This window comes from Triturus cristatus, chromosome 2_1 (assembly GCF_964204655.1).
Source record: "Triturus cristatus chromosome 2_1, aTriCri1.1, whole genome shotgun sequence".
Taxonomy (NCBI): domain Eukaryota; kingdom Metazoa; phylum Chordata; class Amphibia; order Caudata; family Salamandridae; genus Triturus; species Triturus cristatus.
In genome coordinates, this window is record NC_140581.1 from 264867335 (window position 1) to 264892784 (window position 25450).

Sequence of the window (25450 nt, forward strand, 5' to 3'; positions counted from 1 at the left end):
CAGCATCTACTGCATTGTTCGCAGGAGTATCCTTGGAAAATATTTGTCGTGCTGCAACGTGGAGGAATGTTCACACATTCACGAAGCACTACTGTCTGCAATCTACTCTGCAGGAAGATACAGCTGTAGGACAAGCCGTACTTCAACATCTTTTAAACTAAGGTCAGATATATGTTTTACTTATTATGAGCGATTTCATGAGTTGTGTATATTTATGCATTTTCAATTTGCTGTTTATAATTGCTATTTCTTAAGCTACATATTTCATTTCTTTGTGTAAGATACATGTTTGGATTTTAAGAGAGGACATCTTATACCTTCTAGTTATCAAATTGCGGGCGTAATTGGGAGTGTATCAGCAATAGTCTCCCACCATCCGCAAACGACTGTATGCTTGGCATACTGCTTGCTACTCTGATTCAGGCATGTGAATCTATGAAAGATACCCCAATACTGGATAAGAAAACAAGTTACTTACCTGTAACTACAGTTATCCAGTATTGGTATCTTTCATAGATTCACATGCACCCACCCTCCTCCCCGCAGAGTCAGTTCTCTATGTTTGGGATATGTGCTTCCCACTCGTGCTAGGAAAATCTGAGGAGAGCTGGCTCTGCTGAGAGGGTTCTAGAAGGGTGCTGATGTCTGATTGGTTGTTACCAATTCTTGGGTTATTTTACATAACGAGGTAGATAGGCTTCTAAGATATAGGTCTTAGGGCCTTTTTTCTTTGGGCCTACTACTACTACCACTAATTATTTTTGGCACTACTTTTTTATCTACCGGGACTCCCGCCTCGGCGACGGGGAATGATTCAGGCATGTGAATCTATGAAAGATACCAATACTGGATAACTGTAGTTACAGGTAAGTAACTTGTTTTCTTACTTGCTTAGCCATTTCAGTCCGCCTCTGCTTTGTGTGTGTGTGCTGCCTAGTTTCAGTGAGGGGCAGGGCTGGGGAATTCCAGGAGACAGGCTGGCTGCCAGGTGGTGGGTAGAGAGATTACACCAGGATGGGTGGGAGGAGTACACCTTGACTCTGAATAGACCTGTGCTCTGCCACCACAATGCTGGCTCCGCTCCCTGTGGAGCGGCTGATGTCTCTGCCCTGTGCACTGAAAGGAAAGAGCAGAGTCACCACAACAAAGTGCTCCAAAACCGGACGGAGCCAGGCACAGGCCCCCTGGCGACAAAGAACAAAAGAAACTGTGTATAAATGAAGAAGCCCTGCTCCTAAGAAATCAGATCCTGTTTACGCCAAGAAGAAACTCTGACTGAAGAGAAGGACCTGGGAAAGCTGCATGGAGGAGTACTGTCTCTAGCCTGAGAGACTGGCCTGTGGTGGGTGCCTTGCTGCAAGCAGGAGAGGAAAAGACTAAGAGAGACTTTTGAATCAACTTGTGCTGTGTGAACAATCTCCAATGGCTTGCTTGTGAACTTACCCCCTGAACTACGCCCCAGGAAAAGTGGGCTCCAGCCCTCCCTGGAAGAAAGGAAGCTGCTGTGGGTGGATTGCGAACGCTGACCCCAGAGAACCTGTGTGCCCCCATCTCTCCGAGCACCGCGACCTCCACCCGACTGTGCTGCTGTGAGCACCGTGACGGCCTGCCCCGCCTGGCCTGAGCAAAGTGAACCGCTGCCCCCTCGAGCCGGAGCTCGCAAAGACAGACTGTCTGACTCCAAGCGCCGAGCCTCTGCGACCCCAGGCCGTAGAGACCACTGCGAAGATCGACGACACTCCGGTTCGCCGCTTCTGGGTGCTGAAATTGCCCCCGATCCGCCCCTCCTTCCACCAACCCCGGAGTGAGCCGTGAGAGTCCTGAGGCGCCCCACCAAGCACCGTCGTCCACTGCCAAGCGGGACTACAACACGCCGTGGGACACCCCTCCTGAGACTGCTGAGGCCGCCCCGAACTCCCCACCAAGCTTTGAGGTACTATGCGCCCCTGTACGACGCGTACTTCCAACTGTACGGCGCGTACTTCCACTGTGCGGCCCGGACCGTACGCTGACCCCAGCGAGAAGCGTGAGCAATTGCAGGGGAAGCGGCCCTGAGGGTACGGAGCGTACGGATATCTGTACGGCGCGTACTTTCACCTGGGCGGCCCGGACTGGCTTTCCCGTACGCTGACTCCAGTGGGAAGCGTGAGGATTGGCAGGAATCGTCCCAGGCTCGTACGACGCGTACCTACGACGGTACGGCCCGTATGGCTTGAGCCTCGGTACGCTTGCTCACGCGGGAAGCGTGTGGAATACTACGAACCGTACCAACGCCGGTACGACGCATACCAACGCCGGTATGACGCGTACGGAAGGCACTTTGAAGCGCACAGACCCCCAAAAGGTGCAGATTGCACCCAAATTGACCTGTTGAAAGAACTGTGGCATCCTTGAACATTCTGAACAAGTAACTGGAACCTTCTTTAAACGTAAAGACTGTAACTAAAGCCTGCTTGAAGAAAATATAAAGAATTATATTTCTACAATTACAGTCTTGTGTCTCTGTGTGGTGGGTTGGTGGTTATTGTGGGACACCGTGAATGCTTAACCTCATGCCCTCTGGAATCTAGCCTGACTGCTCGCGCCACGTTACCTAGAGGGTGAGCAGGGGTTATTTTTCAAGAGTAATCCTTTGCCCTGACTTAGAGGAAAGGGTCCCTGCTTGTCGCAGGTGCATACCTGCGCCAACCAGAGACCCCGGATTCTAACAGGAACGATGGATTTAACCCAGATCTCTTGACTGGGGGTGAATGTATGATTTATTCAGCATTCCTTCCATCATTTGTTTGCGTAGCACTTTTCAGCCTATGTGGGATGGCTATGCCCAGACATGGGTCCCTTGATCACTGTGCCACTGGAATAAAGCTAGCCTGACTGATGAAGGGTAATATCCAGAAACCAATCCCAGGATGCTTGTTTCTGGTCCAGGGAGGACCTGGCTTGGCAGTTCGGTCTGGACTGTTCCCATGAGGCACAGGGTCAAGACTGATTTGCATATGGCTGGGTCTAAACTGGAGTGACATGGTGAGCAAAACAACAATCGATTTAACCCAGATCTCTTGACTGGGGGTGAATGTATGATTTATTCAGCATTCCGTCCATCATTTGTTTGTGTAGCCACTTTTAACTAAGACTTTAAAATTGTATATCCCCAGCTCTACTAATTGGATTTTTGTTATTCTGGTCTTGTTTTATTTATTACAATTTACTCTGTTTTTCAATATTGGTGTGGGATTTTCCGTGTGTTGTGTTCTCAATTTATTATTGTTTGTGGGATGCAAAACATACTTTATGCATTGCCTCCAAATTTGGCCTGACTACTTTTGTGCCAAGCTACTAGATAGTTAAGCACATGTTAATTTAGTGAATATTTAATGTTCATCCTGATGAGGATTTTGGCTATTGGTTGAGAAGAGTTTTATCCCCCTCAACCAATAACCCAATTTCTCACATCCTCCTGTAAAGGTATAATTTTCTCTGGTTGGATCTGGGCCATGACTTCATCACTTAAATCAATTGACACAACAGTATTAGGTGCTAAGGGCCACATGCTTGGAGAGTTTACATCTTGTGGCTTTTTTGAGATGACAGGTTTTTCAGGCTGCTGAAGTGGCACTAGCTTCAGCTTAAGTAGCTTGTGTACGACAGTCTTCTCCCTGTCACCTTCTTTTAAATTGTGCCTAACAGTTTTCGTCCTGTTCCTTCGTTGCAAATTTGCCTCCAACTCATGATCCAAGCACACTCTCCTAGACCATCACAGTGACATTCCCCAAGAAAAATGCTCCCCACGATTGCTGTGTGCATGCCTAACTGGGAAGGCTCTCTGATATGCGCTATACTTTCGCACACAGCTCCCCAAGTTGCAAATAATGCTGAGGTTATATGTGTGGCAGATGCTACCTTGCTAGTCATTCTGATTTTTTATACATTGATATAAAACACACTCAATCTGAGTGTGTCAGCATACTGTACATGAGACAGAGTGAAGTAAGACTTCACAAAACAAAAAACTTGGTAGGACATAAAAGGCCACAACAAACAAAAAAGATGGTGCAAGAACAATTCAAAATAGAGGAGGTGAAACAGGAAGGAAGTGTGAAGTGCTAGAGCGATTAAGAAGCAAGAGAAGCGCGGGAGGATGTAAGGAGTGTGTAGTTAACTACGAGAAATGAGAAAGGAGAAGAAAATACATGGAAAAAGTTCTGGTAAGGTGCGAAAAACAAGAAAGGTATCTAGGAGGGAGCAGAAAGGGAGGAACAGAGAGGGAACAGGAAAGGTACTTCGTGGAAAAGAATTAGTAACAAGCATTGGTAAATGCTTTAGGTTTTGCTTATGTGATTAACGATAAGCTATTTTTTGTTGTAAGTTACAAAAAGTCTGTTAAAATGTGATGCTTTGTTTACATACAAAAGGCAATAAATTGTGCTGTTATTAGTGGTATAGTGCAGGTAAGTAATATAAAAATTTTGAAAAATAAAATGAAAGGGGAAAATAATAGAACTAATTGATGTAATATCAATATTATGCGTTTAGAGGAATTCTGACAACTTTTGGGCCTGGTGCCATTGCACCTGCTGCAGCATTCAAATCATGACCTAATTACCTGAAAGATAACTACATTTGTTACTGCCTGTTTAGTAGTAAAATATAGTAATATTTGGTGATTAGATGAGTTATGACAACTTTTGGCCCCAGTGCCATTGCACCATTCAAATCAAGCCCCTTTTAACTGCAAGATAACTGCAATTGTATAGTAGTAATATATAGCAATAGTAGGTGTTTAGAGGAGTCCTGAACAACGTTTGGGCCTGTTGCCCCTGCATCTGCTGCACCTGCTGCACCATTCAAATCATGGCCCTGTTGTCTGCAAGGTACCTGCACTTGTGACTGCCTGTTTAATAGTAAAATATAGCAATATTAGGTGTTTAGAACAGTGCCTAGAGCTTTTGATCCCAGTGCTATTGCACCTGCTGCACCATTCAAATCATGGCCCTATTGCCTGCTAGATGAATGCCGCTTTTCACTGCACGACCACGCTTTCCCGCATTTGGGATCCAGGAGGACACAACACCTAGGGGGCATAGCGCGAGGAAGCGCTACTAAAGGAGGTCGCCGGCCTGCGGCGCCTGTAGCCGCTTTTTACTGTTGGGGACTCTGCAGCACGACCACGCTTTCCCACATTTTGAGTCCAGGAGGACCACAACACCCAGAGGGCATAGCGCGAGGAAGCGCTACTAAAGGAGGTCACCGGCCTGCGGCATCTGTATCCGATTTTCACTGCTGGGACTCTGCAGCACGTCCACGCTTTCCCACATTTTGGGTCCAGGAGGACAACAACACCCAGGGGGCATAGCGTGAGAAAGCGCTAGTAAAGGAGGTCGCCTGCCAGCGGCGCCTGTAGCCGCTTTTCACTGCAGGGGACTCTGCAGCACAACCACGCTTTCCTGCATTTTGGGTCCAGGAGGACCACAACACCCAGGTGGCATAGCGAGAGGAAGTGCTACTAAAGGTGGTAACCAGCGCGCGGGGACGCTCCTGGGCCAAGGCCAGGCCCGTCCACGCCCGTTGGAGCCCGGAAGAGGCTGGGCCCCCCTCCAACGTCCTGCTCCAGACCTAAGGTACTCTTCTTTCTTCATTTATTTTTTATTGGATATCTGACATCATGGGGAGACAGAAGGTCCCGGTGGAGAAAATAGGGGGGTGGGAAGGTGGCAACACTTGATGCGTTCCTGTCAAGAGCAGCGAGTGTCCTCTCACACGAAATCGAACTGATAGAGAGACGCTTATCCATGGAACCACTTATTCTCTCTAATAGGTCGCCATTAAGGAGCACCTCAGAAAGTGCCGCTCATACTCCTTTAACACAATTGACCTTCATGGATGACCTTCTGGCTGGCCAACGGGAGCCTTCACCTACCATTCAATCGACTCCCACTTAATAGGAGGAACGCTGCATTACCATTCCTTACCGATTTTGGAACTGATCCCCCAACAAAGTGATGCAGGGGTCCTGGGGCCAACAAGCATAAACCACCCAAAACTGCTCGAGCCACTAAACCCCAGGCTGTTCGCGCTAAGAAGGACACTTTAAATACTCCTATAATATCGATGCCTCAAACTGCTCATGTCTCTGCCTGTGGAACAGTCTTTGATAAATCTTTTTGGGCAGAAGCAACTAAATTTATGTCCACCTTACTTGATCCTATTGTGCTGAAGCTAAATAAAATTGAAGAGAGACTAGCCGGCTTAGAGGCCCAGAAAAACATCCGCCCCCCTTTTAATGGCGATCTAGCCTGCTGACCTCTCATCTGCAGTTACGGACAAGCCCAAATCTGTCGCACAAGCCTGTCGGGCGTAAGTCCTCCACTGTCCCTGGTTATTCCAACACAGATATCTGCGCGGGGTGGATTGGCTCCTTCAGCCCTCTCCCAACCCACCAGCCAACTGGAGGTTCAACCTTCAAGCCCCCGGGCAGAAGAGACAATGATTGTCAGGCACCTCGAGGACTGGGTGAATCAAGATAGGGATTTTATCCATCAGGAATCCAAGACCCCCGTGGTAATGGGGGACAACCATCGACAGCAAGTCCTTCATCTTCCATCGGCAGCTTCCCCCATTGTGTTGGTCCTGGTAAATGTTCCTCCTTTGCGGGACCAGCAGTACGAATCCACCACGCAGTTAATGGACAAGTGTCTGCACTGTCTATCAAATCGTCTCATGGACTGGGGTATGGGGAGTCATCAGCTAGCTAATAAGATCATCATGGCGAGGAGAGTGGGGTGGGTTGGTAACTCTATTAAATCCCTCGCAGGAGACTGCATGGTGCTAAATTTTAATTAAGCCCACTTCAGCACTGCTCTTCTAAAAAATTTCCATAGGACACCTCCCAGGAGCACGCAGATAATTCCTTTAGAACTGGAATACTTCTATAAGCAGGGTCCACCGCCAGGAGTTGACCAGAGGGCTGGGAAAAGCCACCCATACATATGCCACAATACCTGGATCGCGCGAGCACTGCATCGGGGGGGTGGGGGCGGAGGGGGTTGGGAGGGTTCGGGGTTATCCAATTGATTTACTCTCCTATCAGATCTGGAAGCTTGTGATTGACCATCATTATCCACCCACCTTCCAGTCCCTACTCCAGCTAATCTAGCGCTCAGCCTGCAGGTGACCCCATGTCCACCCCAATCCAGGGATTAGCGGTTAGAAATAAGAGCAGTCTGGCATCATGGAATGTGGCAGGGATTGCATCCAGGGCAGGAAATGCCATGTGGCAGAACTATTGGCAAAGGTTGGATATTATCTGTTTCCAAGAAACCTGAACTAAGGACCCAGTGTTATTTGCAGGGTACTGTACATTCCATACACCAGCGGTTCCCTCAGTGTCAGGCAGAGCCAAAGGGGGAATATTAATTTTAATCTCAAATACCTTACCTTTTCAAGTAAAGCAGGTAGGCGCCCAGAATAACCACTTCCAAATTCTCCAATTGGGGTCCACAAAAGACAGTTACTGGATTTTAATACATTTTTATAATAACTATTTGGGGGAAACATGAAGCAAGTGGCAGATGACTTAGGTTTGATTGAGTCATGCACACACAAAGGCCCATTTAGCCTAATCTGGATGGGGGATTTTAATACACATTTGTTTTAGTATAATGAGGCTAGGGTGTGTGGATTGGACTATCCCCAGGGCAACCCCCTCCTCCATTTTACACACAATGAATATGGTGACGCCCTCAACAGATTGCTTTACTCAAGGCACCTAAGTGTAATTAATAGCTTGAAGAATGGCCAGATAGAGAGAACATACAGGAGGAATAACTGCAAATCCACTATAGATTTTGTCTTAGTCTCCTCTGTAATATGAGACAGAGTGGACCATTTAGCCAAATTGTTCACATGCTATAGTGATCACGCAATCCTATACATCCATCTAAGCCTCCCTGAAAAAATGAAAAGATTCCAACAGGTAGCGGATGATATTGTATTATCCAGGAACAATGGATACCAACTAAAGTGGGCACAGGTCGTGAAGCAGAACTTGGCTTCTGCAATAATAGCCCAAATAAGGGATAACATCCTATACTGCCTGACCAAGGAGTCCTCTCCCCCTCTATTAGTCACTCAGTTTAGAACCTTACTAACAAAATTAAAAGCCGCACTTACACGACATAAGCCAGTCAGTGATTTACAACCGAGTCGCTGGTTTGATACATCATGCTCTATAGCAAAGAGATCCCTTGTTAGTTCTCTAAAATCCCAGCTCAGAGACTCGGCTTTGCTGAGATCACTGCAAAATGAGTACAAGCAGGCTAGAAACAAACAAGTAAAGGATATAAGGGAGAAGGCTTGGGAGGACCTCAAACAAGCCGCCAGCTCAGGAAATATTAGGGAGTTCTGGAAAGTTATAAATGCTCCCTATTTCACAGACACAAAAGACCCATCCTTGGACACGCATGTGGAGGAAGAGGCATGGATAGAGTATTTAAGGTATTTTTGGGCGAAATTCCACCCTAGAGCCTCCACAATTCGACTTAGCATCCCCTCCCCATAGAACCCTGAAATTCTCGTTATACGAAGTCAGAATAGGGTTGGAAGCCTGTTTTCTTGGAAAAGGCCCGGGGACCCGACGGTGTCCCAAATGACCTTTTTCAGTCCAATTGCGATATGTGGGCCCCCCTATTAACAAATGTCTTCAACAGAATAGCGATAGCGGTAGAGGGCCCCCTTCATCATGGAAACACAGTGTTATATTCCCAGTCTTCAAGAAGGGAGACAGGGGCAGCCTGAAGAACTATAGACCCATCATCCTTCTGGACACAACTGCCAAACTAATGGGCCGGCTGCTATTAGCCAGGCTGGAGGATTGGGCACTGGAACTAAACATCTTTATGCAGGCACAATATGGCTTCCAGAAAGGGAAGGGGACAGTGGACAAATGTCTCAACCTCTCACTCTGCATAGATAAATACTCGAAGGCTAAAGTTGGAAAGTTATATATGGCCTTTATGGACTTGTCAGCCACCTTTGATTGTGTGCCCCATCAGAAGTTGTGGCTTATGATGGAGGAAATGGGGATTGATCCCCTGATGATTCGCTTCATCTGTCAGCTATATGCCAACGCTACTGCCTGCGTGAGGTATGGCTTAAATGGGGAATGCACGCGCTCGTTTAAGATCGAGAAAGGTGTCAGGCTGGGATATGTCCTCTCCTGTTTCTTTTTTCCATCCACACCAGCGGGGTGGAGGAAGCCCTGTCTGGCTCAACCCCGGACGTGCCCAGTTTTGACAACACTCCCCTCCCAATCTTGGCTTACGCTTATGATGCAATGTTAATTGCCAGGACAGGTTAGCTCTTAAGAGCCTTATAACAGCATATGCCTCATTCATGGCCTCCTTAGACCTTCGAGTTAAGGAAATCAAATCTTTCATCATTATAGCCGGAGCTGCCAGAGGCGCAAAAACCCCTTACTTCTATCTAGCCTCAAAGAAAATTCAAGTGGTTGACTCTTTCGCATACCTGGGAGTTCTATTTGACAGTAAGCAAAGTTGGTTGAACTTGGTCGCAGCAAGAACCCTGGGTATGGAAAGAAGCGTACAAGCTATAAAAGGTTTCACAAAGAATCTGGGAGCCAGCCCTGTGGACACGATTAAAATCATTTACCAAGCTAAAACAAAGGTGGCTGCAACCTACGGGGCGGGAGTTTGGGGGATGGCCCACATCGAACAACTGCAGAGAATGGAAGACATCTTTTTTAAGTCCAGGGTTTCGTTACCACCGTCATCTTCCAATTATATTTTACATCTTGAACTAGGGCTTCCCTATTTGGTTGACTCTATTAGACTGGCGCCGATCCTGCTGTTGCTCTCTATTTGGCGAAGGTTGACGGTTAACCTAACTCAACTTATAATTGGTGACTGCCTGAAGCTGGAGGGTTGTAGCAGGATCGGATGACTCAGATACGTAGATGCTGAACTAACTGCTATTGGGCAGGAAGATTTGTTTAGGGACCCTGTCTCTTGTAGTAGGGTCTCTAAACAGAAAATAACTGAGCTATATATGAAGAGGGCCAGTTTTGGTCGTAGAGAGAAGAATTGCCACCAAAAATTGCTCACTGCCTATGCCCTCGTACTGCCAAGATCCAGGGAAGATTATTGTTAGATTTGGGGGTCTCTAGTTGGCATAGGTAGGTATCTGTGACAAATAGGGACCCTTGCGTCTAGTCAGGGTAAGGAGGTACACTCCTAAAATCACCCCTGCTCACCCCCTTGGTAGCAGACAGGCTTATCTTAGAGGCAGTGTGTAAAGCATTTGTGAACACATACAGTAATCAAGTGACAACACTGCAGATGGACACCACACAAGTTTTATATAAAAAATAAGTATTCTTTATATAGACTTATCACAAGACCACAAACAACAAAAATCCACAATACTGTTACTTTAAAATTGTAGAATTTAGCTTAGTTCTCTTAAGATGGTAAATGCAACACTCAGAGTTCAATGTACCTTAAGATGCGACACGCAGGGCAACAAAAGTGTTGCAGGGAAGGTGATGCGGTAGTCCCTTACTCGCAAGGACGGTGATGCGTTGCAGATCTGGTGCAAAGAAACAAAGATGGCGCTTTCCTCTTGATGCGACACGCTTCCCAGTGATGCGGCGGTGTTTGCTGCGACGTCGATCCTCTCCCCTGGCAATGCGAGTTGCTTCCACAACGATGCGAGCTGCAACAGGCCCTGCGACACTCTTCCCGGTGATGCTGTGGCGTCTAATGCGACTTCGATCCTCTTCTCGGACGATGAGCTGTGACAGGCCCTGCGACACGCTTCCTAGAGATACGGAGGCGCCTGATGCGACGTCGATACTCTTCTCCGGCGATGAGCCACGACAGGCGCTGCGACACGCTTCCCAGAGATGCGGCGGCGTCTGATGCGACGTCGATCCTCTTCTCCGGCGATCCGAGGCGCTTCGGTGGACCTGCGATGACTCTACTAATCTTATGCGACGCTTCCCGGTGATGCGGCGGCGTCTGATGTGACGTCGATCCTCTTCTCCGGCGATGCGAGGGGCTTCGTGTTGTGAAGCGGCAGCGGCACTCCGGCAACATTCTTCTTGTTCTTGAGTCGCGCTTCCAGCTCCTTGCGACACGCAAGGCTTCAAAAAGTCCAGCACAACTGCAGGCACTTCAATAGAACTCTTGGGGATCTGGTGGTTGAAGTCTGTTTGCCCTGAGACTTCAGCAGGAGGCAAGCTCTTTTCCAAGCCCTTAGAGATCCTTCACAAGTTGAATAAAGTGCACACAAAGTCCTTTCTTTTTTCTTTGGCAGTCAGGCAACCATTGCAGGCCAATCCCCCAAGCAGCACTTCAGCTTAGGGATAGTCTCTCCTCAGTTTCTTCTGATTCCACTCCTCAGCAAAGGTTTCTTCTTGTTTCCCAAAGTGATCTAAAGTTCTGGGGTCTGAGGCCCCTTTTTATACACAGTTTCTCTTTGCTCTCTGAAGGCAGACAGGCCTTTGCCTAGTCCAAACCAGTTCTGGTCAGTCCTGGAGCACTTTGTTTACATGACTCCTTCTTTCCTTTCACAGTGCTGGGTAGAGACATCAGATGCACCACAGGAGGTGGAGCCAGCATTGTGGAGGGAAAGCACAGCTCTATTCAGGTCCCAGGTGCAGCTCCTCCCACCCATCTACATGGAGATATCTCTATTCAGCCCTGTGCTGACTCACCCTGTCTCCGGGAATTCCCCAGCCCCCTGGAATTCCCCAGCCCCTGTTACTCAAACTCCAGACAAGGTATACACAGCCTAGCAGAGGCAGGTTTGGATGGTTAGACAAGAAAATACCTACTTTCAGGCATACTAAACTCAAATTTCTACCATGTTCCCTGAGTCAGTAAGGATTATAAGATGTAATAATCAAACTGCCCATTCTGGCCTATGGGGAACAAGTAGCCTTGCAATATTGAAAAACGAAAATGGCTGTAATTCACTATTAGGACATGCCACACACATCAGGGCATGTCCTACCTTATACTTACAATGCACCCTGCCCTTGGGCCTACCATAGGAGTGTCTGATATGAAGAAAAGGAAAGGTTTAGAGACGTGCAAGTGGGTGCACTTGCCCAGTCAGCATGACAGTACCAGACTGCACGCAGGCTCTGCAATGGCAGGCCTTAGACACACTTTTACAGGCTGCTTCTGTGGGTGGCACAACCAGTGCTGCAAGCCCACCAGCAGTATTTGGATTACCAGCCCTTGGCACTCCTGGTGCACTGTACTACGGTCTGACAGGGAAACCAAATCAATCAATCATGGAATCACTAATTCATACATTAATTTAAAATAGGGAGAGCATATGCACTTTAGAACTGATCAGCAGTGGTAAAGTGCCCAGAGTCATAAAACAGCCAACAACAGGTCAGAAAAAATATAGGAGGAAGGCAAAAAGTTCAGGAATGACCCTGCAAAAAGGGCAAAGTCCAACAATTATTTTTACCTCTCACACATCACAACAGTCCAGCATAGATTTATCTTGTTGCGTTTCCGCTTGAACTTCATTTCTCTGATGCTAGGGTTTCCAGAGAGGAAGTTCAAGCCTGCTGACCTGAGTCCATGCCCCTGCGACAACTTTTCGCCTCAGTCTGATTTACACCTGGTTTTGTAAGTTCTACTATGGTGAAAGAGAAGCGCCTATCCTCCCTAATTTAAGGTGTCATAATTTTAATAAATGCAGGGTGGCACTGTATTTTTCAAAGTCCTTACGTAACCCCTACGTCTGCTTCTCGGTAGCATCATTTCTGTGAGCCTGCATGAGGAAAAGAAAGTTGATGGGTGCGCTGTCTCAAAGTACTGCAAGGGGCACTTAAACTCAATCATGATTTCAAACTGTTTTATGGTCTTTTATAATATGTTTTTAATATGATGAAATTGTGCTTTTATGATCCATTTGTAAACAGATCGAATAAAGATTTTAAACTAAACTAATGCAATTTTGACTTTCCTGTTTAGTAATAACATTTAGCAATACTCTGGTTTTAGTGGGGTCCAGGGAGCTTTTGGCCCCAGTGCCACTGCACCTGCTGCACCATTCAAATCAAGTCCCTTTTAACTGCAAGGTAACTGCAATTGTGACTGCTGTTTAGTAGTCATATATAGCAATATGAGGTGTTTAGAGGCGTTCTGACAACTTTTTGGTCCAGCACCACTTCACCTGCTCCACCATTCAACTCATGACCCTAGTGCCTGAAAGATAACTGCACTTGTGACTGTCAGTTTAGTATTAAAATATATAAAAAATCAGTGTTTAGTGGGGTGCTTGGAGCTTTTGGTTCCGGTGGCACTGCACCTGCTGCACCATTGAAATTATGATCCTGTTGTCTGTAAGGCAAAAGCACCTGTGACTTCCTGTTTAGTTTTAAATTTGAGCAATAATCTGGGTTAGTGGGGTCCCTAGATCTTTTGGCCCCGGTGCCACTGTACCTGCTTCACTATTTAAATCAAGTCCCTTTAAACTACAAGGTAACTGCAATTGTGACTGCTTGTTTAGTCGTCAAATATAGCATGTGTTTAGAGGAGTTCTAACAACTTTTGGGCCCATGCACCACTGCACCTTATGCACCATTCAAATCATAATCCTGTTATCTGCAAGGTAACTGCACTTGTGGCTGTCTGTTTAGTAGCAAATATTGTATATTAACTTTACTTTTAACTTGAAATGTTTATTACAACATTCAGAATTTGATCATAATGATCAAATAGATTAAGTTGAAAAAATCGATCCGATAATGCCTCAAAAGTGCAAACAAAGGTACTGAGGCATGAATAGGAAATGCCACAAACGTTTTAAGCCTAAAGCATCTGCTTTACACATCTAAGTAAAGCAAGCATTCCAGCATACTGTTAGAATCTGTCTGCCTTTTCTGTGGGAAGAGATCTTATCTTGACAGTGAATAGGGCTTAAGCAGTGTGAACAGCTATAGTTGAAGTATCATAAATGCGTGCACCTAGTGAAAGTTAACAACAAAAAATCCACGCAAAAGCGATAAACAGTAATTCGGCGATGGGAACTGATAAGAGCCTTCTTTTAAGATATATTAAATACAAGAGATTTCAAAAGCACAGCGCAGACAAAACCTAAAAAAGACTTGTCTAGATCATAAGATGTTAATAAAAACAGATTTGTTTCAGACTTAAATTAAATAAGCGGGTGTTCATTTATGATTAGATGCTGCTCTGTTTGCTACATGCAATCTTGCACGAGCCATCTTCGCTTAGTCAAGTACTGCACGACTCCACACATTTTAACCCCTTCTTTGCATATTATTCACTGTTCCATTTGGACAAGTCTTTTGAGTGCATGGGACTACTATGCAGAAGACATATTACTGTGTAAATGGTAGAACACATGCCTTTCTGCTCTTGGGTGCCTCCATCATCCAGTGGTCTGCCGGTGCCATCTTTTCCAGACATTGTAAGAGTCCCACACACCTATTCCCAGGACTACAGCTACATGTAAACTGATGGTTTAAATGTCAGTGGCTGTGAACTCACACATGTGCCATGGTGTGATGTCCTGGACCAAGTCTTACATCCTCCAAATACCATTGATACGAGGACACCGCATTCACTTTCTGAATGATCTCCTTCCAAAGCCTCATGGATGTTTTGGGTGGGGCTGAGCATAAGGTGGCCCAACAAACGTGCGTGGTTGCTGATGTCTTCCTGTACTTCAAGATCAGGGCGAAATAACGAATGTTTTCTGGCAGTCATCCTTGCACAGTCTGGGTGGTTTCAACTTTTGTTGTGAGATGGTGGAGGATGATGATTGATCTTTTCTGGAAGTTTTAGTTTGCTGTGCGCTCTGGGGCGTAGCTTTGTCACTAAGATTGGGGGGGTTGAGCTTCACATTTCCCAACAATCCCGCTGGCATAATCAATCAATCAATCAATCAATCAGTCAGGGGTTTATAAAGCACGCTACTCACCCGTGAGGATCTCAAGGCACGGTGGGAGGGTGCAGCTCTGGATTAGTCGAAAAGCCAGGTCTTGAGGCATATCATGTTAACATATGTTATCTGAGACTCAGGATATGAGAGGGGTTTTAGGGCCAGTGGAAAGTAGGAGTAGTGCAGATTGTTAGAGGTAGGAAAAACAAAATATTTTGTAAAATAACCAACACCTTTTAAGAGTGTCTAAACAGAGAGGAAGGAGAGCTAGTGAGTATGTATGTGTTTTAGTCTGTGTGTGTGTATGTAAAAATCCTAGGTGAACTCCTACAGACACCTCACCATAGCCCACTGAAAGCAACTGTCCCAAATATTTGCTAACAAATCCATTTATTAGGGGGGTAGGTGTAACCCCCCTACCCCCTGAAGCTACGCTCCTCATGCGCTGCTAGCAAAAAGGCTGCACCCTGGTGTATTTGCTATTTGGTGTTGGATAGACAGCTGCTTGGTATCAAAATATGATGTCTGGGTTGTAGAGTGTTTTTGGCTCCTCTCAGGCTATAGCTGAGAACCACGATTTCCTCAGGCTCTGCACATTTATGTTTTATTCTGTATGTGGTAAATATTGAAAGCAATACATTTTCATGTGGTATTTTTCACACGTTTGATATGCACAGTGCCACAGCATCTGAAATGTATTGCACTGATAGCTGCAGGGCTCTGATAAACTCAGACTCAAGCGCACTTCATCCTGTATTGATATTTCGTGTGTATCTGCTAAAGTGCCTATTTCTGCAGCGGAACTTGTAATCAAGTAGTGAAAGTGGATTGTTTTACAGGACAAGTTGAGATTTATAATATGTCATCCCATGGGCAAGTACATACTTTATACATTTGCACTCTCTGAAGATTTATCCTACATCAAATATACATGGAATAAGCGATCTAACAGCAGTTCTCCGATTATTTGGGAAACAACATTGTACGCTAAAGTTTAGGTTGAATAGTTCTTGGTTTATAAGTAAAAGTTTTCAGGAAAACATTAATTCATTTGAACATCAAGGACCAGACGTGTCCTGCTTCAGAACAACAGGACGCGTCAGACTGACTGCTATTTATAGCCAGCCACCACCCAATACCAGAACTGGCGAATCTACAATCCTAGATGAACATAGTAACCATTTCCCATCACCTCACTGTGTGTAATTACAAATTAAAAGCCTGCAAATTTGTACCATTATCTTGAATACATTTCATAAAGCAACTTTAAATTGTAAATGTATTGCTCTGTTAGTGTTGTTGTAGTTTTAAGATTACTCAGTGTGTCAGCTGACTGCCCAAGTTATCTTTTCTCCGTTTGTATACAGCAGCATCCCTGCCTTCTGTTACTGACCTCTGGTCTAGTGTATGACTTAGAGGCAGAGACTGAATCCATGACAGCACGTGGTCACTGCTCATCTTCTTGATATATTTGAGCCATCTCATTAGTTTGCTCCTCCCTACTCCCACAATTGGAATCTCTTTGTGCTTTGTAACATCTACACAATTTTTTTCATGCTACTGTTTTTTTTTCTCAATAGATCCGAAGTCATTCGCAAAGGATTTTGCCACTGGTTACCTCATTGGAGAAGTTCTATACAAATATCAGCTCCAGGATGATTTTGATCAGTTTTCACAAAGTCGGTTAGTGTGCTTTAATTAAGAATCTTAGTTTCCTCATCTAGTAATTACTTGATGCTAAAACAAATCGTCGATTTGTCAAAGAATCTTTTAAAACGAGTCTTCACCAGCTATTTTTTTGTATTTCAGTAGGTGTGTTGTGCACCATGCACATGAGTGTTGCATGGGTCATGCACTGATAAAGAGAGGTTAGTGTGAATTCTTGATAGCATGTTTTTAGTGTCTGTTGCTATATTCTAATGCCGCTGACCATCCTTACAGTGCACTGGCATATCGCAGATGTTTACAAGTTTACACAGTGTTCTACTGAATTCACATCAGGGCTCCCATCTGACCTTCACATAAATTTAAAGATGTGAAAGAAACATATTATTGTTGTGACTTGGGAAGGTATTGTAAGCAATGGTAGACCTACCACCAATTGGGTCTCTAGAAGGAAAACAAACAGACATTTAGTATTCAGCTAAATCCTCATGAGCCCTGGGTTCAAATACTTGTTAGCAGGATTCCTTAAGTTAGTGTGTTTTAGGGCACCTACAATATCACTTCATTTCTTTTATGTGCCTATACCAGAGTCTTTTCCATGCTTTGGAAAGGAAACTCCTGTTGTCTTTTTTGTATTAAAACGAGTTGTAAGGAATAAATGAATAAACTGTCTCCTCAGTGGGTTGCTGAACTAAGAAGCAAAAGTGGTTGCTAATATGGGTTGAATTTAATAATGTACTTTTTATAAACTAAGCAGGATACAATAAAAGCAGTTGCACTATGGACAATATTTTTGCTTTGATTCAAATTGCTGAACAATATCGCCACCCTAGTGCCTACATGTTGTACATCTGTTTTATTGATTTCTCAACCACTTTGATTTTTGAAAGATATTATTTGGTTTTGGCAAAAATTAAAACAATGGTACAAAAATATTTCCCTGTTATCAATAATATTTCCATACAGATCACACTAGGGACAGATAACACTCTGCCCCAAAAGTTTTCAGATTAATCGCAAAAAGCAGGAATCCATGACTGCAAGGTTTATATTCAAAATATATTCAGCGCACCTGGGTGTAGAGCTGGAAAATCAGTTTGCCACAACTGTAAGAAATCTTATGTGTGTGCATGATACTCTTGTACTGACCAGAATGCAGGTAGGCCTCTAGTAACTTTTCTACATTACACAACTTCATTTATTATAGAGGATTACCATTAAATGTATTCACAACCAAAAGTGATGTTAAGTTATTGCAAGTCAACCTTCACCAGCCCGGAGGTGGGATCACCATCAGCTGCAGCACCTCCACAGACACATCATCCCCTAATATGGAACACCTGTTGTTTAAGCTCCATGTCACAGCTAACTTCACCCTAAGCAGCACTCTCATCTACAGACTGGGAGGACTATGCACCAACTTCACCAACCCCCAACACTAGCAATTGCTTCCTGCTCAGAGACCTGAACTTCTGCCTGGAAGACAACGCTGACCCCAACTCAAAAGCACTCATCCAAGACCTTGAAAGCCTGGTTCTCACCCAACGAATAAAGGGACCTACCCACATCGCTGGACACCTCCTTGACTCTATTTTGACCACCCTTGACAACATCCAAATTGACACGCCCACACCAGTCCCCTGGATAGACCATGCCCTCGTCAAGTTCAGCCTTTCTGTCCAACACACAAGCACCACCACCAGCACAGCCTGCCGAAACTGGAACAGCATGACTGACAATGAGTAGAACTCCACTCTCAACATTCACTGACCGGAACAAAGCAACAGCCTCCTGAAAACCATCAAGAATTTCAACAATTGGATCACCTCTTTCTCCGACTCCCTTCCCACTTCAAATACAGCAATACAATAAGATCTAGACCACAGGACAGTTGGTACACAGAGGATTTCAGACTGATGAAACACCACTACAAATGACTGGAACGTAGCTGGAGAATGAACCAGAACAATCCAGATAGGCCTGAGACGCGACCACCAAATGATTTGGACCGCCAAACGTGCCACTCTAGTGGACCGCATCCATCCCAGCACCAACCGACGCAAAGAAATCTTCAGCAAAATGAAGGATTTAATCACACTAGCAGCCACTTCCAACTCGATCACCCCCTCGCAGGATCTCTGCAACAATCTCTCTCAATTCTTCAGCAACAAAGTCACCGCCATATAGAGAAATTTCAATCCACAACAAACCCCTCCAAATGCCTCCTGATCTTATCCAAAGAACCAATGCTAAACATATGGCCCATGATCACCCAATGCTAAGCCTGTGGCCTGTCATTGCCCCAAAAGAAACAGCAGTCACCTTGAAGTCCTTCCACTCAGAAGCCCCATCAGAACCATGCCTCCTCCAGTGAACTGCAACCCATTAGTGCCATGCTTCAACCCATTCTGAATGCCTGCACCTCTTCTGTGACCGTCCGAGATGTTTGGAAACATGCAACTCTCCCGCCATTGCTAAAGAAACACTCTGCTGACCCCTCTACGCTTGCAAACTATAGACCGATCTCCCTGCTACCATTGTTGGCTAAGGTCTTGTAGAAAATCATCAACAAACACCTCACCAAATACCTCAATGACCATCAACTCCTTGACACCACTCAGTCTGGTTTCATACCCAACCACAAAACTTTAATTGCCCTCATCACCATTAGGATGACATCCGCATGTCTCTTGAGTGGATCTAGTCCTCTTGGATCTCTCCTCAGCATTTGACACAGTCTTTCACACCATCCTCATCCAACACCTACATGACATCAGAATACAAGGACACGCACTCCGATGGATCTGCTCCTTTCTAACTGGAAGTAGCCTGCCAGTCAACCTGGCACCGTACACCTCAGACCTCAGCAACCTTATCTGCGGTGTTCCGCAAGGATGCTCACTGAGCCCAACCCTCTTCAACATATACATAGTCCCTCTATCCAGCATCATCTGCTCTCACGTCATCAACACCTTCTCCTATGTCAATAATACACAACTCATTCTCTCCCTCAAGGACAAGATGCCTAGTGCTGGATCTAGTTCAGTGCCTGTATGATTGAAATGGCCCACTGGATGAAGACCAACTGTCTGGAAGAGAACATCGGCAAAACCAAAATCATGATTTTCAGGAAGAGCACCCCACCATGGCACTACCTGGTGGCAAACACAGTTAGTACCGACACCCACCCTCTCCACCCATTCAAAGAATGTTTGGATCGTCATCAACAGCAAAGTCAACATGACTGCCGAAGCCAACTCCGTCTCTGCCTCATGCTTCCATACCCTGAAGATCCTGTGGAAGATTTTCAAAAGGCTCCCAATCAGCACTCTGGAAACTATCACCCACACCCTCATCTCAAGGAAGCTGGACCACAGTAATACGATGTGCAGGGATCAACAAAATACTCACCAGAAGGCTGCAGACCATCCAGAATTCGATAGCCAGATTCACTATCAACCTCCAATGCAGTATTCACATCACACCTGAAGGAGCTCCTCTAGCTCCCCGTACACAAACTAACACAATTCAAGCCCTTATCCACACTTTCAAAGCATACATACCACTGTCTCAGCAATTGCATCTGCTTTCAGAAACCTTCCAGACACCTCCGCTCATCTGGACACCTACTTGAACACATCGAGATTCGGCGGTCAAGCCTTCTCCTACGTCAGTCCTAAAGTGTGGAAAAACCTGTGGCTACACATGAGGGCCTCCTTTTCTAAGGATGTAATGCAGGCCCTGCACCACTGCAGCTCAGGGTCCCCCAATCCTTCAAAGGTGGTCCCATTCAGACCACGGTTAATGAATATCTGTAAGATATGTGAGATGGGGGGGCTCTCGTCACATTCTGCAGGGGGGGGCATCATTTTGCTTTATGACACTGTCCTCCTCCCTTCTTGCATCCCCCAATAAGCTAAAGACCTGGCCTTTCAAGTAGTTACACTAGACTCTGGATTTGGCTAGACTCAGACCTGCTCGTGCCAGCATATCTTCCGGGGCGATAGCCCGCTCTACAAATCTGCGTAACCTGGCAAACCTCCATATGGCATTTGTGAAACATAAATCTAATCCTACAAACACTTGTAAATGATCTAATCTTTTAGCCTGGGAAACTCAAATGGTAGTAGAGTGTACACCAATGTCAATAGCCCATGGTGTTGAAGTTTAACAGAGCACAGAAACACTGTTTTATGGAGTATAACATTACAATTGAACCGATGTCATTTTCTTTCTGTTTCTCCTTCACAAAGCAAGAATGTCCCCCAGTGCAGCTGTGCTCCGTGCTATTCATTTGCCTTCGGCTGCTTTTCTGTTCATAATTAAGCTTATTAGACTTAATTGTCCATAAACCAAAACAATACATTCTGTTATCACCACAATTAAATCACAATAAGTACGGCAAAAGTGATTATAATAAAGCATCTTATATTACCTAAATGGTGCCTAAAGTCTCATTATTAAAATCAGTATGTAGATCATATCAAGTCCTTCTACAAGCATTAAAAAACACATAAGGCCACCACCACGGCCGCCCCATCTGAATCCAACTCCCATAAATATCCTGAACTGGCAATGATGCTGGTGTGGTCATATTATGGATTGATGCTGTCCTTCTGTATCAGAGCCACACTTGTAAATGTGCTAGATGGATTTAATGATGGGCCATACAGATCTCCTTGCATTTCTTATCGCTTGTGCAGTGGCACACTGTTATGATTTTGGCTTTGTTTTTCACATCTCAAATACTTATTCGATGTAGTTATCATTGTGTGTTATTTATCCCTCTAACGTTCATACCGCAGACGCGTGCTCTTCATCTTTGTCATGGATATTTTCTCGATGTATAATGAATTTGCACGCTCTCTGTAGGCCTTAAATCTATGCAGTATGCTTATATAAGTGAATATATAAAACCCAAACCCACCTGAAAGGCAACAGAGACCTGTGCAAGAGAGGGGGTGGGATGCAATGCTACTAGAGTTACACGTGAGCAGCGGGCGCTTTAATTTGGCGTATATTCTCAGATGTTGATGTCTTTAGTACTTTGTGTATGTTTTCTTACAACAGAGCGACCCACTCAAAGCTTAATAACTTTTCCCGCATGGAGCCAACGCTTAATCTTCTCGGTGTGCAGTTCGATCAGAATGTGGCACAAGCCATCATGTCAGAGCAGCATGGAGCAGCCACCCGCCTTCTGTACCAATTGTACATTGTTCTACAGAAGAAGAAGAAGGCGGGGCTAACTGGCGTTGCCCTGGAAACGATGCGAGCTCAGGCCCCCGCAAAACTTCAGGCCATACAGACTGAAATATATCGAGAGGTAAGCATGCTCTACAGAATGGATCCCCAATGGTTTTTAAAGATTAGAATTGTTTTCCCCCCCGAAATTATGTTTGCTTCATATGATTGTGCTTGCTGAAATGCTGAGTTGATGTTACAAGTTTTCAAATTTGCAACAATTCTATGGAGTGTTGTCAACGTATTCCTTAATCACTGCTACTGAGTTCTTCTGTGTTCTGCAAGTGGTTAAATATATTTGATTGCACACCTGGCAAAGGTCTTCTCAGACATGCATGTTTTCTAAACGGAGAGTGCAAGCACAAACAGCTTTGGTAGTTTTGTTTTATTGCAAAAACAACAATTGATGGACAGAATGCAGGACAATGTCATACATTCACCCCAGTACAGAGATCTGGGCCTAAATCCATCGTTTTTTTGCTCACCATGCCATTCCAGTTTGAACCCAGCCATATGTAAATCAGTCTTGACCCTGTGCCTCATGGGAACAGTCCAGTCTGAACTGCCAAACCAGGTCCTCCCTGGACTGGAAACAAGCATCCTAGGACCGGTTTCGGGGTTTTACCCCTCTTCAGCCAGGATAGCTTCATTCCAGTGGCATGGAGAGCACGGCACTCACGTCTGAGCATACCCGTCCCACTCGGGGTGACAAATGCAAAAACAACAATTGATGGACAGAATGCAGAACAATGTCATACATTCACCCCAGTACAGAGATCTGGGCTTAAATCCATCGTTTTTTTGCTCACCATGCCATTCCAGTTTGAGCCCAGCCATATGCAAATCAGTCTTGACCCTGTGCCTCATGTACCGCTTTGTTCGCCATAAGTTGGCAGGGTATGCTCAGACGTGAGTCCCTTGCTCACTTTGCCCTGGATTCAAGCAAGCCTGGCTGAAATGCCAGAAACCGGTCCTAGGAAAAGAACGGTGATGGATCAAACCCAGATCTGTTGACTGGGTGTGAGTGTTTGATTGGTTCTGATGCTCCGTCCATCACCACCCCCTTTTGTACCGCTTTGTTCGCCATAAGTTGACAGGATATGCTCAGACGTGAGTCCCTTGCTCACTTTGCCACTGGATTCAAGCAAGCCTGGCTAAAGACGGCTGAAATGCCAGAACCCGGACCTAGGAAGCTTGTTTCCGGTCCAGGGAAGGCTTGGCAGTTCGGGCTGGACTGTTCCCATGAGGCACAGGGTCAGACTGATTTGCATATGGCCATGTCTGAACTGGGGTGGCAGAGTGGGCTAAAGAACGGTGATGGATCAAACCCAGATCTGTTGACTGGGTGTGAGTGTTTGATTGGTTCTGATGCTCCGTCCATCACCACCCCCTTTTGTACAGTTTTGTTTTATTCACACATATCAGCACTTGGATAATGATTCAATTGTAAATGTGACTAATGTCCCATATGGGATAAAAAGACTTAATAGCACCGTGACAAGAAGTATATGACACAACAAACCGAGAAGTTTCACAATCCAGGGAACCTTTATAGGCCTCAGGGGCAGGCTGCAGGTTGGGATTCTGTGCATGTGTATTATAATTGCGATGTTTTACTCAGTGGAATTCCGCTGAGTTACATAAAAACTCTGTGAGATTCCGCAGACTATAGTGTGCGGCAGAGTTTCGTATCGTTGTGCTGCTTGCACTGATTTTTAGCGGCGGGAGCCTGTTCGCGCTGTAAAATCAGAGGGTGCTGCTTCTTTCGGTTGCTCATTTTCCGCAACCGGCCACGTTGAGACATTGCACCAGGACTCGTCCTAGTGCTTAATTTTTCTTGCTCACATTCCAGGCGCAAGGAAAACTCCGCCACGTGGTGGATCATGGAGTACTCTGCGCTGGAGTGGGCAGCACTCCGCGAACTCCGCTGCCGGAGCAGAATTAACCGCCCACCCCTATTTGCATCTAGTGGCTAATGTGTAAAACAATAAGTTCAGGGGCCCAAAGTGCAGTTAGAAGCCCATGGCCGGAGATATTAAATGTCTGCATTCTGAATACTAAGGTTTCACATTTTGGAATCCACATCATACCTATTTTAATCCTCTGCCAGGTGCTCCCTGGCCTTTACCTCACTCTTGCTGGCTCCTGCTTTCTCCCTAGGTGTTGTTTTACCCATCTTTCTCTTCCGTTTTTGCGTTTGTATGTTTTTCACCCTCTTGCTCTCAGCAAATGTCTGATAAAGAAAAGCAAGTTCTGGTCCCCAAAAATGAGTGCCCGTGGCCCCCACAGGCAACCACCTGTCCCACTTAGGGTGACATAGTAAAGTATAGAAAAAGTGACGAGTTGAATGCTTGAACTAATTGCAGGGACTGGTAATTGTTCAGAACACAAGCAACCCAGGAACGATTTTGCCCTTGCCTGGCACTTCGGGCTGGACTGTTCCCATGAGGAGGAGGTTCAAGACTGATTTGCATTCCTCCCATCACTTTGTGTGTTTCAAGCAATATACAAAGACCACCTGCCAGCTACACCTAGTCATGGGACCCAGGATACATACTGCAGACATCAAATGGTTGGGACAAGAATGACAACTTTCTAAAAATGCCATTTTCAGAATTGTGACTTAAAATCTGACTTTACCATTAACGAGGGTTTTAGAATACAATTCTTTAGACACCAAACACAACATTCCTACTTGCTCCCAATAGTAAGTTATCACGTATTAAATGTAATAAGATAACCCAATGTAATCCTATGGGAGAGGTAGACCTTTCAGTAGTGAAAAATGAATTTAAGAGTTTTTTACTACCAGGACACGTAAAACTTAAAAGTACATGTCCTACCTTTTAAATTCATTGTACCCCTCCCAATGGGCCTTTCCTATGAGTGACTCTTATGTATTGAAAAGCAAGGTTTGGGCCGGGCAAAGGTCAAAATGGCAGTTTAAAACTGCACAAACATGCTGCAATTGGAGGCCTGAGACATATTTAAAAGGCCACTAAAATGGGTGGCAATAAGTGCTGCAGGCCCAATAGTATTTAATGTACAGATCCTGGGTACATGCAGTATCACTGCACTAGGGAGTTTCAAATAAATGAAATGTGCAAATTTGGTGTAAGCCAATGTTACCATGTTCAAGGGTGTGAACACACACTCTTTAGCACTGGTTATCAGTGGTAAAGTGCACAGAGTCCTAAATCCAACAAAAACAAGTTCAGCTAAAATGGAGGAGTAAGGTAAAAGGTCTGGGGGAAGACCACCCTAAGGCTGATAGGTCTAACTGTGGATTATGAAAGTGATTTACCTGATGCAACCAAGTGATTGGGCAGTTGATCTAGCCAACAACATAAGCAAAACTAATGCCACCTTTCAACCATAATGATGAAGTTGGGCTAATTCCAGTACCTTTTGATAGGTCAAGCAACTCACCCAAGAACCCGTGAGCAGTATTCAGTCCACAAGGAAAAGTAACACTGTTAATAATGATTATTTATTTCAGTTTTTTTCATTTCCTACTTTATCACTAGGCAATGGAAACGCATGTTGCAATAATGTGAAAGGTAAGCAAGGTTAAAGAAAGGTTTTATGGAAATTG

At 45.2% G+C, this 25450-nt stretch overlaps 1 protein-coding gene across 1 annotated transcript in view; it reads left to right on the forward strand.

Annotated features, from left to right (window-relative positions):
* Positions 1-25450, forward strand: part of SPEF2 (sperm flagellar and cilia associated 2) — a 1083747-nt gene that overhangs the window by 30183 nt on the left and 1028114 nt on the right. Inside the window, exons 2-3 of the mRNA XM_085631001.1 lie at positions 16530-16632; positions 21685-21937. Of these exons, the coding sequence (XP_085487127.1) occupies positions 16530-16632; positions 21685-21937 (356 nt within the window). The remainder of the gene's footprint in view (positions 1-16529; positions 16633-21684; positions 21938-25450) is intronic.